This window comes from Bombina bombina, unplaced genomic scaffold (genome assembly GCF_027579735.1).
Source record: "Bombina bombina isolate aBomBom1 unplaced genomic scaffold, aBomBom1.pri scaffold_1193, whole genome shotgun sequence".
In the NCBI taxonomy this organism is placed as follows: Eukaryota; Metazoa; Chordata; class Amphibia; order Anura; family Bombinatoridae; genus Bombina; species Bombina bombina.
The window spans coordinates 48,748-64,308 of NW_026512235.1; the positions used below are offsets into that span (position 1 = coordinate 48,748).

The window sequence follows — 15,561 nt, forward strand, 5'->3', positions numbered from 1 at the left end:
TTCCTCAGGTCTGAAGGTACTGTATGTATGTACACACACGTACATATATATATATATATATATATATATATATATATATATATATATATATATATATATGTGGTAGCCGGTGGCCCAGCACTCCTTCCACATCAATGTTTCCAGTGCCTGGGTGCAATCCTCAAAAATGATTTTTTCATTCTGGGAGTGCAACGCGGACGTTGCGTTCCGCATGAGTTAAGACTATGAAATTTGTCTTGAAGTCCTAAGAAATGGCCGAAACGTCGACACTATTTATGTTACTACTACAATAAAAGTTATCTTATGTATGAAGTCCTGTGAGTGCCCTCCATCTCCACTAATATCCTATGCATATCGTTTGAGGCGTATGATTTTTTCATTCTGGGAGTACAACGCAGACGTTGCGTTCCGCATGAGTTAAGACTATGAAATTTGTCTTGAAGAAGGCCTAAGAAAAGGCCGAAACGTCGACACTGTATTTATGTTACTACTACAATAAAAGTTCTTATGTATGAAGTCCTGTGAGTGCCCTCCATCTCCACTAATATCATATATATATATATATATATATATATATATATGTGTGTGTGTGTGTATATATATATATGTATATATATATGTGTGTGTGTGTGTGTGTATATATATATATATATATATATATGTGTGTGTGTATATATATATATATATATATATATATATATATATATATGTGTGTGTGTGTGTATATATATATATATATGTGTGTGTGTGTGTATATATATATATATATATATATATGTGTGTGTGTATATATATATATATATATATATATATATATATATATATTTATATATACACACTGTATGTGTGTGTATATATATATATATATATATATATATATTTATATATATATATATATATATATATATTTATATATACACACTGTATGTGTGTGTGTGTATATATATATATATATATATATATATATATATATGTGTGTGTGTGTGTGTATGTATATGTATGTATATATATATATATATATGTATATAAACACGGTGCACTCTCAGACCGGACTGGGTATACATCCCATGACCCTGCAACATGCACAGCCCTGGGTGCACAATAGCACTCTCGGGAAGCTGCACTGTCCCCAGAGTCACAGGCAGTTAACCCCAGACAGGTCTGGGTGCAAGGCCCATCGGGAAAATTACAATACAAATTAATACAGCACACAGAGAAAGTCCAGCACTCACTCACAAGCTCTCAGCTAAGATTAAAAGCAAAAATGGAGGGGGGGCGGAGCCAACAGCCGAGGAGAATGGACGTGTTTTTCTAGAGCTCCAAGAAATATAGCAAACACACTTGATTTATATGGCTGTTAAAAGCAATACTTGTTAGAGACCTGTTGTCTTTTGAACCCTGGAAGGCTCCTGGAATGTTTGCTACATGGTGCGTACCACAAAGTCTGAGAATAACTATGTTTCTGAGGCCTTCGAAACTGAATGACGCGGAGCTGACAGGGGCTAAGATGGCCACATGGCTCTGTGAAAGTGGCCAAGGCTATTTCTGAAATATGAAGTTTCACCGTTAATTCTGCACTGGGACACGGTGCTGCCATGCCTAATAAACTACCTGCATTGGGCAGAACGCTCGGCTATGGAGATCCACCATCCTCCCACCTATATGTGAAGGCTAACATGTCCGGTCACAGAATATGGAGTGCTCCGTGTGGCTTGATGCCACATCACAGACTTTAGGAGAAGTCAAATCTGGCAGTAATGCCAATATTTGGGTAGCTTAAAGTCCCCACACGCCTCTGAAGTGATTGCTGTGCCCTCACAACCTCATGCAGAGGAGTTAATCATGCTGCAATAACGGCTTTAACAACTGCGCCATAACACTTGTGTGCATAGCCTAACCGCATCATAGCAATTACCCCGTATCGGGGGTCTGATCTCACATCGCACAACGAACCTGTGACTGCAGTGACTCGGCTGCGAAGATAGTGGCAGCCACATATGAGGAGTCAATGTCTGTTATTGTTCACACAATAGGCCTTACGAAAGGGGGACATTGGCACTGATCTCACCCTGCACGGACTCTGAGGGTAGGCTGAGTTGGTGCCCTAAAGATCTGGATCTAAAGTCTGCCTCCTCCTCTATTACAGTGACACAGTAAGCGCTGCTTGGGAAGTGCTGGGGGATATGGCTCCTATAGCCCAGAAAGGTCCGTGTAACGTAGAAACTTTTCAACCGGATCGGCTTGTAAGCCGTATTGCCAAGCATGCTGGGTGTTTTGTGGATAGATCCTTCACATGGATCAGGGACTGTGTCAGCCTTTACAGCTGTTATATAATATATAGTGCTTAAACGTTTTACTTGCTTATTAACCCCTAAGTGCCTCATTCCTTTATGTCAGTACTGCAATCTCCGTTCCTGCATATACATTAGAATGGCATCACTAGCTACTTACTGCATAGAAAGAATATCAGACAAATTGAGTCACAAGCTAGCAAAAACAGATGTTAATATAACTTAAATTAAGCTTTAGTGAAACTGTATTATTACATAGTTTGCCTAGATATGCCATGTTATTCCTATTTAGTTAAGCAGATAGGCTTGTATGGCTCATGTTTTCCTTGTCTTTGTATGTGTGCTCCCAATAAGTTGAAGATGCCTTTTTTACTTTGCAGTGCCATACGTAGCTCCAACTCATAGTAAATATAATCCTATTGTTTATAGCTGTGTTTTGGTAAGATAGATGTGTATGTTAGCTATAATGTGTGCTAGGTACAGTGCGTGCTGAGTACAATGTGTGCTGGATACTATGTGTGCAGTGTGTGCTGGGTATTGTGTGTGCTAGGTACAATGTGTGCTAGGTATAGTGTGTGCTGGATACTGTATGTGCAGTTTGTGTTAGGTACTGTGAGTGTTAGGTACAATGTGTGCTTGGTACAATGTGTGCTAGGTTCAATGTGTGCTAGGTATTGCGTGTGCTAGGCAAGGTGGGTGCCGGGTACGGCGTGTGCTAGGTACAGTGTGAGCTAGGTACAGTGGGTGCTAGGTACAATGTGTATTAGGCATAGCGTGTGCTGGATACAGTGTGTGTTAGGTACAATGTGTGCTAGGTGCTGCATGTGTGCTAGGTACTGCATGTGTGCTAGGTACAATGTGTGCTAGGTTCCATGTGTGCTAGGTACTGCATGTGCCAGGCAAGGGGGGTATCGGGTACGGCGTGTGCTAGGTACAGTGTGAGCTAGGTACAGTGGGTGCTAGGTATCATGTGTGCTAGGTACTGCATGTGCCAGGCAAGGGGGGTGCCGGGTACGGTGTGAGCTAGGTACAGTGTGAGCTAGGTACAGCGTGAGCTAGGTACAGCGTGAGCTAGGTATCGTGTGCTAGGTACAATGTGTGCTAGGTACTGCATGTGTGCTAGGTATAAATGTTTGCTAGGTTCCATGTGTGCTAGGTTCCATGTGTGCTAGGTACTGCATGTGCCAGGCAAAGCAGGTGCCGGGTACGGCGTGTGCTAGGTACAGTGTGAGCTAGGTATCATGTGAGCTAGGTATCATGTGAGCTAGGTATCATGTGAGCTAGGTATCATGTGAGCTAGGTATCATGTGAGCTAGGTATCATGTGAGCTAGGTATCATGTGAGCTAGGTATCATGTGAGCTAGGTATCATGTGTGCTAGGTATCATGTGTGCTAGGTTCCATGTGTGCTAGGTACTGCATCTGCCAGGCAAGGGGGGTGCCGGGTACGGCGTGTGCTAGGGACAGTGTGAGCTAGGTACAGCGAATGCTAGACATCATGTGTGCTAGGTATAATGTGTGCTGGATACAGCGTGTGCTAGGTACAATGTGTGCTAGGCATAGCGTGTGCTGGATACAGCGTGTATTAGGTACAATGTGCGCTAGGTTCCATGTGTGCTAGGTACTGCATGTGTGCTAGGTACAATGTTTGCTAGGTTCCATGTGTGCTAGGTACTGCATGTGCCAGGCAAGGGGGGTGCCGGGTACGGCGTGTGCTAGGTACAGTGTGAGCTAGGTACAGCGGGAGCTAGGTATCATGTGTGCTAGGTACTGCATGTGCTAGGCAAGGGGGGTGCCGGGTACGGCGTGTGCTAGGTACAGTGTGAGCTAGGCATCATGTGAGCTAGGCATCATGTGTGCTAGGTATCATGTGTGCTAGGTACCATGTGTGCTGGACACAGCATGTGCTAGGTACAATGTGTGCTAGGTGCAGTGTGCGTTAGGTACGAGTGCTGGGAACAATGAGTGCTAGGTTCACTGTGTGCTAGGTACTGCGTGTGCTAGGAAAGGTGAGTGCCGGGTAACGCGTGTGCTAGGTAAGGTGTGAGCTAGGTACAGTGGGTTCTAGGTATCTTATGTGCTAGGTACAATGTGTGCTAGGTACAGTGTGTGCTAGGTATAGTGTGTGCTGGATACAGCTTGTGTTAGGTACAATGGGTGCTAGGTATAGTGAGTGCTAGGTACAAGTTGGGCTAGGTACAATGAGGGCTAGGTACAATGAGTGCCAGGTCCAGTATGTGCTAGGTACAATGTGTGTTAAATATAGTGTGTGCTAGGTATATTGTGTGCTGGGAACTGTGTGCGCTGGGTATGGCTTGTGCTAAGTACAATGAGTGTTAAGCACAGCGTGTGCTGGGTATAATGCGTGCTAGGTACGGCGTGTGCTCGGTGTAATGAGGGCTAGGTGCAGTGGGTGTTAGGCACAATGAGTGCTAGGTATAGTGTGTACTAGATACAATGTGCATCTTGTCTCTGGAATTTTTATTTCCTTTTTTTTTTACCTACATTTCAAAATGTTGGCAGAATTTGCCCCTTAATCTATATGGATAAACCCATTCATATATATTACAGCAACTTATTCTGACTTGCTCTTTGGAGCATTAAATTTAATTTATCACCTCCCCCCCCCCCCACCCCACCCTATTTCTAAAGCCCACACTAGGGTTCCTTCTTGGGGAATTATTTTCACCACAAATACCTGCAAGTTACTTATGATATATCAATGTTTGGACAGCTATTGCAACCGGACCTACGTGTCCGATCCTTTTGTTTGTGTATGTTTGAACAGGGGTCCTGCGTGTCCCCAAGTGTTACCTTTCATTCTAAAACCGAATAAAAATTTATTTAAAAAAAAAAAGCAAAAATGGAAGAGTTGGATACCGCATCTGGCCAAATGGGATAAGCCCAGGTCCCTAAACAGCCACACATTGCAAGCTCTCAATCCAACAAACTGGGAACCAGTGAAGGGGTGCACAGGCGTATGTAATCACTTTAGACATATACAAAACACGGAAGGGGACTGCACTCTGACTGCACTGTGGTACACATCCCATGACCCTGCAACATGCACAGCCCTGGGTGCACAATAGCACTCACAGAAAGCTGCACTGTCCCCAGAGTCACAGGCAGTTAACTCTTCCATTTTTGCTTTTAATCTTAGCTGAGAGTTAGTGAGTGCTGGACTTTCTCTGTGTGATATATATATATATATATATATATATATATATATCAAACAATACAGACCAGCATTCCTAACACGTTATGCAGCTTCCAGGGTGCACTTTAACATAGTCATATAGTCCCAAATCCCATTAGGCACTCCGGTATTAGCAATAATCCAATTTTATTGGTGACGTTTCGGGGTTGTGCCCCTTCCTCAGACCATAAAAACAGGATATATGTATATACACACATGCATGCGTGTTGGCAATTTTTTTGATTTAATAAATAACTGTTCTTATTTGATTTGTCTTTTCTTAGTTTTTTTTCTTCTTTGTTTTAGCTTTGAAAAATACTATTTGATTTGTTCACTTATCCACAATGGAAAAGATGTGTTCAAACCTGTCCAGTCAAAAAAAGTTGGAACGTACAAAAGCTTCTTTTATCTTGTCAAGTGGGATGAACTGTAAGTATTGTAAAATGAAAGGATTCCTTGTTTTATTACCAGGGCAGTAATCCTAGAACATCATTCGATTGGCAATGCAGTCAGAAAATAAACTATATTTCTAAATGTTATGAAAGCATGTAAACTGCCATTTTCTGTTTGATTGTTTATCTGACCTCTACTGGACTAGTCTAAAAGTGCACCTGCTTATATCAGAGAATCACTGTGTAGCGTATAGCAGGGTCAGGGTTCTGAATTCCACAGAATGCACTGCAGACTCTCTGGGAACAGTGTGTGGGGGGGGTGCTGTTTCAGAATCAAAGTGCTTTGCAGTTTTTATGAGATTGAACCCCTTGTCCCTGTGTGAAGTAACTCTATTACTGCGCGAGTTAAGGCGTCTGATTTATCTGAGTGTTGCCGCTCACCCACACTAACTTGCAGTGAGAGGTTTAGCGATCGTACTTATGGATTTACATTTCTTATGTCCCTTTAAACTGTAGAGCCTGCCAGACTGTTTTCTAAGTGAACTATGTGCCATGTTTCTTTCTAATGACACTGTGAGTCCACTGATCATCATCAATTACTGTTGGGAACACCACCCCGACCAGCAGGAGGAGGCAAAGAGCACCACAGCAAAGCTGATTAACATCACTTCCCCACCAACAATCCCCAGTCATTCTCTTTGCCTGCAGTGCAAGGAGAAGGTGAAGTTTAGGTGTCTGATAAGAAGTCTTTCTTCAATCAAGATTTATTTCATGTAATTGGCAAGAGTCCATGAGCTAGTGACGTATGGGATATACAATCCTACCAGGAGGGGCAAAGTTTCCCAAACCTCAAAATGCCTATAAATACACCCCTCACCACACCCACAATTCAGTTTTACAAACTTTGCCTCCTATGGAGGTGGTGAAGTAAGTTTGTGCTAAGATTTCGACGTTGACATGCGCTTCTCAGCATTTTGAAGCCCGATTCCTCTCAGAGTACAGCGAATGTCAGAGGGACGTGAAGAGTGTCACCTATTGAATGCAATGATTTTCCTAACAGGGTTCTATTTCATAGGTTCTCTGTTTTTGGTCGTAGAGATTCATCTCCTACCTCCCTTTTCAGATCGACAATATACTCTCATATACCATTACCTCTACTGATAACTGTTTCAGTACTGGTTTGGCTATCTGCTATATGTGGATGGGTGTCTTTCGGTAAGTATGTTTTTTATTACTTAAGACACCTCAGCTATGGTTTGGCACTTTATGCATTTATATAAAGTTCTAAATATATGTATTGTACTTATATTTGCCATGAGTCAGGTTCATGTATTTCCTTTTGCAGACTGTCGGTTTCATATTTGGGGAAGATTAACATATTAAGAAATATTTTTTCTTACCTGGGGTTTAGTCTTTTTTTTTTTTCAAATTGACTACATTTTTCTTGCAAATTGCAGGCAGGATTATGCCCGCGGGTGCCCAAAATGCTAGACTTTATTGCGTCATTCTTGGCGCGAAGGTACCTCCGTTGACGCAAGTTAGTCATTTCCGGTGTCGTAGTTGACGCTGAGTTCCTTACACAGGGTTGCTTCGTTAGTGACGCATGTGTGTCATTTCCGGATGTTGTTGGCACCAAAAAATTTTCAGTTATGTTGTGCGTCATACTTGGCGCCAGATTTTTTTCATTATTTTAATACCCCATTCCTATTTGCCTCTTGCCTTTTTCTATGTCAGAGGGCTATGCTATTGCATTTTTTCCCCATTCCTGAAACTGTCATATAAGGAAATTGACAATTTTGCTTTATATGTTGTTTTTTATTTTACAAGATGTCTCAATCTGATCCTGCCTCAGAAGTATCTGTTGGAACTTTGCTGCCTGATGTCGGTTCTACTAAAGCTAAGTGCATTATATTTCCGAATGTCATTTGTATTGGTTATCATGATAAACTTTTACATGCAGATATTGTGTCCATCAGTAAATAGTACATTGCCTGTTGTTGTTCCTTCAACTTTTAATGTACATGTTATACCTATGAAATTTAAACAATTGTTACTGATTCTGTTCAGAAGGTTTTGTCTGCTAGTCTGCCTTCTAATTATTATAAGGTCTTTTAAAACTTCTCATAAGGTTGATGAAATTTCAAATGACCGACAACATAATGAATTATCATCCTCTGATGAGGATCTATCGGATTCAGAAGATCCTTCCTCAGATACTGACTCTAACAAACCTACTTATTTATTTTAAATGAAGTATTTTTTGTTCTTTATTAGAAGTGTTAATTATTTTTGGATATTGTGGAAACTAGTCCTCTTGATATTAGAACTAGTAAATTCTGCTTTTAAACCTCCTGTGGTTACTCCAGATGTTTTTTTTCCTATTCCTGATGCTATTTCTGATATGATTTATAAGGAATGGAATAAGCCAGGTACTACTTCTTTTTTTCCTTCTTTTTTTCCTTCTTCAAGGTTTTAAAAATTGTATCCTTTACCAGCATTTAATATAGAGTTTGGGAAAAGATCCTCAAGTTGATGGGGCTATTTCTACTCTTGCTGAACGTACCTCTATTCCTATGGAAGTTAGTACTTAAGTTCCTTTAGATAGGAAACTTGAATCTTTTCTAAGGAAAGCTTATTTATATTCAGGTTGTCTCAGGCCTGCAATTTCTTTGGCTGATGTTGCAGCTGCATCAACATTTTTGTTGGAGAATTAGCGCAACAAGAATTGGATTCTGATTTATATAGCATTGTTCGCTTACTGCAACATACTAATCTGTTCTGGTGCAATTTTTTTTATATCATCAAGATTGATGTTAGAACTATGTCTTTAGCTATTTTTAGCTAGAAGAGTTTTGTGGCTTTATTCTTGGAATGCTGATATGACTTTTTAAGTCTAGATTACTATCTCTTTCTTTCCAAGGTAATAAGAGACCTAAAGGGTAAATATAAAGCTCCTAATCGTTTTCGTTCTTTTTGTCAATTAAGGAACAAAAACCTATTCCTTCCCTATGGAATCTGTTTCCAATTGGAAATCTTCATTACATGGAATAATTCCAAGCCATTTAGGAAACCAAAAGCCAGCCCCTAAGTCCACATGAAGGTGCGACTCTCATTCCAGCTTAGCTGGTAGAGGGCAGATTAAGGTTTTTTTCAAGGATGTTTGGATAAATTCTGTCCAAAATCTATGGTTTCAGAGTATGGTCTCTGAAGGGTATCGAATATGATTCTGAGTAAGTTCTCATGTGATTTTTTTCTCTCACGTATCCCAGCAAATACAGTTATGCTCAGGTTTTCCTGAAGTGTGTTTCAATCTTGGAGTTTCAGGGGTAGTCATGTCAGTTCCTTTTCAGGAACATGGTCTGGAGTTTTATTCAAATCTATTCATTTGTCCCAAAGAAGGAAATTTCATTCAGACCAATTTTTGGATCTGAAAAATTTTGAATTGTTATGTAAGAGTACCATCTTTCAAATGGTGACTTTCAGGACTATTCTGCCTTTTGTTCCGCAAGAACATTTTTATGTCCTCAATGGACTTGCAGGATATATACCTTCATATTCTGATTCATTCAGATTATTTTCAGTTTCTGAGATTCTCTTTTCTAGACAAGCATTACCAATTCATTGCTCTTCCATTTGGATTAGCAACCTCTCAAATAATCTTTTTAAAGGTTCTAGGTGCCCTGCTTTATGGAGCAGGGTATTGCAGTGTTTTCTTATTTGGATGATATCTTGGTACTAGCTCAGTCTTTACGTTCTGCAGAATCTCACACAAATCAATTAGTGTTGTTTCTTCGGAAACATGGTTGGAGGATCAATTTACCAAAAGTTTCTTGATTCCTAAGACAAGGGTCACCGTTTTTTAGGTTTCCAGATAGATTCAGTGTCCATGACTCTGTCTCTAACAGACAAGAGACGTTTGAAAGTGGTTGCAGCCTGTCGGCACCTTCAGTCTCAGTCATTCCTTTCAGTGGTTATGTGCATGGAAATTTTAAGTCTCATGACTGCAGCATCGGACGCAATTCTCTTTGCTCGTTTTCACATGAGACCTCTCCAGCTTTGTTTGCTGAATCCATGGTGCAGGGATTATACAAAGATATCACAATTAATATCCTTAAATCCCAATGTTTGACTCTCTCTGACGTGGTGGTTAAATCACCAGCGTTTGGTTCAAGGGCTTCTTTTGTTCGGCTAACCTGGACTATGTTCACTTCAGATGCAAGTCTTTCAGGTTGGGGAGCTGTTTGGGGAGATCTGACAGCACAAGGGGGTTTGGAAATCTCAAGAGGCGAGATTACCAATCAATTTTTGGTTCAGAGCTCTTCAGTTTTGGCCTCTGTTGAAGAGAACACCGTTAATTTGTTTTCAGACAGACAATATCACAAACAGTGGCATTTGTCAATCACCAGTGTAGGACTTACAGTCCACAAGCTATGAAGAAGTATCTTGGATACAGCTCCTGTCTAATTTCTGCGGTACATTTCCCGGGTATAGACATTGGGAGGCGGATTATTTCAACCGTCAGACTTTACATCCAGGGGGGTGGTCCCTCCATCCAGATGTGTTTTCTCATCAAAATATGAAACTTCCCAGATGCCTGTCCAGGTCCAGGGATTTTCAGACGGAAGCAGTGGATGCACTGACACTACTTTGGTGTTTTCAACCTGCTTATATTTTCCCGCCTCTAGTTCTTCTTCCAAGAGTGATCCCCAAAATCATCATGAACTATCATTTGTGTTGCTGGTGGCTCCAGCATGGCCTCACAGGTTTTGGTATGCAGGTCTTGTTCGGATGTCCAGTTGCCAACTTTGGTCACTTCTGTTAAGGCCAGACTTACTGTTTCAAGGTCCGTTTTTCCATCGGGTTCTCAAATCATTAAATTTGAAGGTATGGAAATTGATCGCTTAGTGCTAAGTCATAGTGGTTTCTCTGACTCAGTGATTAATACTATGTTACAAGCTCGTAAATCTGTCTCTAGAAAGATTTATTATTGAGTTTGGAAGACTTACATTTCTTGGTGTTGTTCTTATGAATTTTCTTGGCATTCTTTTAGAATTGTAAGAATTTTACAGTTCCTTCAGGATGGTTTGGATAAGGGTTTGTCTGCAAGTTCATTGAAGGGACAAATCTTTGTTCTTTCTGTTTTATTTCACAGAAAGATTGCTAAACTTCCTGATATTCACTGTTTTGTACAGGCTTTAGTTCATATTAAGCCTGTAATTAAATAAATCTCTCCTCCTTGGAGTCTTAATTTGGTTTTTGAGGCCTTTACAGGTTCCTCCATTTTGAGCCTATGCATTCTTTGTACATTTAACTACTTTCTTGGAAAGTGTTGTTCCTTTTGGCCATCTCTTCTGCTAGAAGAGTTTCTGAGCTATCTGCTCTTTCTTGTTAATCTCCTTTTCTGATTTTTCATCAGGATAAAGCAGTTCTGCTGACTTCATTTTTTCCTGAAGTTGTGAATTCTAACAACATTAGTAGAGAAATTGTTGTCCCTTTCTTGTGTCCTAATCCTAAGAATACTTTAGAAAAATACTTATATTCTTTGGATGTGGTGAGAGCTTTGAAATATTATTTTGAAGCTACTAAAGATTTCAGGAAGACTTTTAGTCTTTATTTTTTCTGGTCCTAGGATGGTTAGAAGGCTTCTGCTATTTTCTTGGCTTCTTGGTTAAAGCTTTTGATTCTTCAAGCTTATTGGAGTTGGGTCAGGCCCCGCCTCAGAGTATTACAGCTCTTTTTTCTAGATCAGTCTCCACTTCGTGGGCTTTTAAGAATGAAGCTTCAGTTGATCAAATTTGCAAGCGGCAACTTGGTCTTCTTTACATTAATTTACTAAATTGTACCGTTTTGTTGTATTTTGCTTCTTCAGAAGCAGTTTTTGGTAGAAAAGTTCTTCCGGCAGCTGTTTCAGTTTGATTCATCTGCTGATGTTTTAAGTTTTTCTTGTCATTTGAAGAATAAACTTATATTTTGGGTTGTGGATTATTTCTTCAGCGGAAAATGATTGTTTATTTTTATCCCTCCCTCTCTAGTGACTCTTGCGTGGAGTTCCACATCTTGGGTATTGATATCCCATACGTCACTAGCTCATGGACTCTTGCCAATTACATGAAAGAAAACATAATTTATGTAAGAATTTACCTGATAAATTCATTTCTTTCATATTGGCAAGAGTCCATGGCCCACCCTTTTTATGGTGGTTATGATTTTTTTGTATAAAGCACAATTATTTCCAAATTCCTTTGTTGATGCTTTTTACTCCTTTCTTTATCACCCCACGTCTTGGCTATTCGTTAAGCTGAATTGTGAGTGTGATGAGGGGTGTATTTATAGGCATTTTGAGGTTTGGGAAACTTTTCCCCTCCTGGTAGGATTGTATATCCCATACGTCACTAGCTCATGGACTCTTGCCAATATGAAAGAAATGAATCTTGTAAATTCTTACATAAATTATGTTTTTTATTTTAAAGCAGAGTAGGTTTGCTCTGATCTTTTCTGGGGTCTAGCCTTAGTCCACGTCATTCTCTTCAGTAGCGCAGTGGTGGCTTTTGAGCACTTGGGAACTTGTGAGGTACAATACTCACTGCGCTTTCTCAAGGTTTTTCTGTCCTATTTAGAAAGCCTGAGTAAGCTTACTCAGATTCTTTCTTCTTCCACAGCTCCATGTGAGGTACGGTATCCTCATAAACCAGGTGAGCTGTCCTGCTTCCAGACAAACTGTCTTCAGGTAAGTGCCATTTTTCTTTTGGAAAGGAGAATTTGGCACTTCAGCAGCTAATTGCTGTTTAACATATACAGGGTACGTTTATTATTACACAGTAAAAAGGGGTTAATTTCTAGGCAGTTTTGCAGGCACTGGATACTGTGATGGGGAGATATTTATTAAATATTGGTGGCTCAGTTGTGTTTTTTTTCGCTCCGGTTGAGATCCGGGCTGAACTTTAGTGTAACCTGTTAGTGTGGCCATTTACCTAATTGTAACTCTGAAATGTTATGTCCGCCGGGACTGCTCCATGCAAAAAGGGGAGGGTCCTTGTAAGAAGGCGGTTCGTTCCATTAGCGAGATTTCAGTTGCTTCTTTTGGCTGCGGAGTTGTGACGCAGTTGTCGGCTGCTCCGTTGTTAGAATATATTAGTGCTGCCGTCGCAGGTCTGGAATGGATCATTGGTGTAATTGAACTCAGGCTGCAGGACAGGTAGGCACCTCAGTAAGGGTGCTGAGGTGGTTGGGTTGCCTGGGGTTTATTACGCTAGCGTTTTGTACATGGACTCTGAATTAAATATAACTCCTTCTTTAAAGGGACAGTTCACCCAAAAACTTTCTCCCCTTTAAATTATTCCCAATGATCCTTTTTACCTGCTAGAGTGTATTGAATTGGTTGAAAGTAGCTCCTTTACTCCTATTTCAGCATTTGAAATAGCTGATTTAGCTTGTGGTTTCCCAACCTATACTGAAAGTTTTGATACTGGAGTATATTCTATTGACAAGCCTAAGTATACACAGTCAGCAGAAGAAGTTACATTCTCAGTGAGCTGCAGGATAGTTAAGTAATAAAATGATCATTTTCCATTGTTCTCTCTATGTATTTAGCTTGGGTGTTCCAGACAATTAAAAGATAAGGAAGCAAGTCTGTTTACACAAAGTTATAACATAATGAGATCTGATATCACATTTAAGTTCAACCCATTGTAATAGGCTGTGGTTTCAAAGCATAAAACCAGCTACTTCATATACACAAATAAGCATTAAAATGCAATTCCTCAAATATTTTATACTCTGCAGGTGGTATAACAGGTCATTTAAAATACATTAATGGAAAAACAATTTTACAGTGTACTGTCCCTTTAAGTTTAAAAGAAATATGGTTTATTTCTTTCATGTAAATGGCAAGAGCTAGTGACGTATGGGATATACATTCCTACCAGGAGGGAGCAAAGTTTCCCAAACCTCAAATGCCTATAAATACACCTCCCACCACATATATTCTTCAGTTTTACAAACTTTGCCTCCTATGGAGGTGGTGAAGTATGTTTGTGTTTGATTTTTTGATTTCTTCTATGATAAGCGCTTCTAAGCATTCTGAAGCCCAATTCCTCTCAGAGTACAGTGTTGTCAGAGGGACGTGAAGAGAGTATTGCCTGTTGATTTTTATGGTTTCACTCATGGGAAATCTTTTTAAGGGTTCTCTGTTATCGGTCATAGGGATTCATCTCCTACCTCCCTTTTCAGATTGACGATATACTCTTATACCATTACTTCTGCTGATAGTTTTCAGTACTGGTTTGGCTATCTGCTATATGTGGATGGGTGTCTTCGGTAAGGATGTATCATTATTTAATACACACTCAGCTATGTTTGGCGCTTTATGTATTACTATAAAGTTTTAAATATATGTATTTACTTATATTTGCCATGAGTCAGGTCTATGTGTATTTCCCTTTGCAGTCTAACAGTTTCAGTATGAGAATCATGTTTAAGGAAGTTTAAAAAAAAAATCTTACCTGGGGTTTAGTCTTTTTTTTTTTTTTTACTTAAAATTTGCGGGCAAATCTATACTCGGGAGGGCGCAAAATGCTGTTATTTATTGCGTCATTTTTGGCGCAAATTTATTTTGGTGCAAAGTTGTGTCTATAGTGTCGCAAGTTTCGTAATTTCCTCTGTCTTTATTGACGTTAGTTTGTTTGCGCTTGTTATGACGCGAGTTGCGTCATTTACGGATGTTGTTTGGTACCAACAAAAAGTTCACTTTGCATTGTGCGTCATTCTTGGCGCCAAATAATTTTTTGGTTATATTACCCCACTTCCTTTATGCTCCCTGCTCTCTTTATATTCTAGAGGGCTATGCTGTTTGCTTTTCTGCTTATTTAGCATATGCATTTTTTCCCATTCCTAAAACTGCTATATGAGGAAATAGGATATTTTGTTTAAATATTATTTTTTCTTTTACATTTTGCAAGATGTCTCAGTCTGATCCCGTCTTGGAAGCTACTGTAGGAACCACGCTGCCTGAGCGCACTTCTACCAAAGCTAAGTATATCTGTTGTAAGCAAGCTGAGATTTTATCTCTGGCTTTATTATGTAACAGTTGTCATGATAAGCTTTTGCATGTCGATAAGGTTTCTATTAGTACTAGTACAACCTGTTGTTCCCTCAACATCTAATGTACATGATATCCCTGTTGATATGAAAAATTATATTGCTGATGCAATACAGAAGGCTATGTCTGCTATTCCACCTTCTAATAAACGTAAAAGGTATTTTAAAACTTCTCATAAAACTGATGAAATTTGTGATGACTCTCTGCTTCAGACTCTCTGCTTCAGAAGATCCTACTTCAGACATTGAAATTGTTAAATCTTCTAATCTTTTTAAGATTGAATATATTCGGTCTTTGTTGAAAGAAGTATTGGTTACTTTGGGTGTTGAGGAGTCTGATCCTCTTGATAACAAAACCAGAAAACGTTTAAATTCTGTTTTTAAACCTTCTGTGATTACTCCTGAGGTTTTTCTTGTTTCAGATGCGGTTTCTGATGTGATTGCTAAAGAATGGTCTAAGCCTGGTGCTTCTTTTAATCCTTCTTCTAGGTTTAAGAAGTTATATCCTTTACCAGTGGCTAATTTGGAGTTTTGGGGAAAAGTCCCTAAGGTTGATGGGGCTATTTCTACTCTTGCCAAAAGTACTA

General features: G+C 39.7%; 1 protein-coding gene across 1 annotated transcript in view; it reads left to right on the plus strand.

Annotated features, from left to right (window-relative positions):
• Positions 1 to 15,561, plus strand: part of LOC128644185 (phosphatidylinositol 4-phosphate 3-kinase C2 domain-containing subunit alpha-like) — a gene marked incomplete at both ends in the record, with an annotated part of 66,885 nt that overhangs the window by 38,526 nt on the left and 12,798 nt on the right. The window contains one exon of the mRNA XM_053696886.1: positions 5,793 to 5,915. Within this exon, the coding sequence (XP_053552861.1) occupies positions 5,793 to 5,915 (123 nt within the window). The remainder of the gene's footprint in view (positions 1 to 5,792; positions 5,916 to 15,561) is intronic.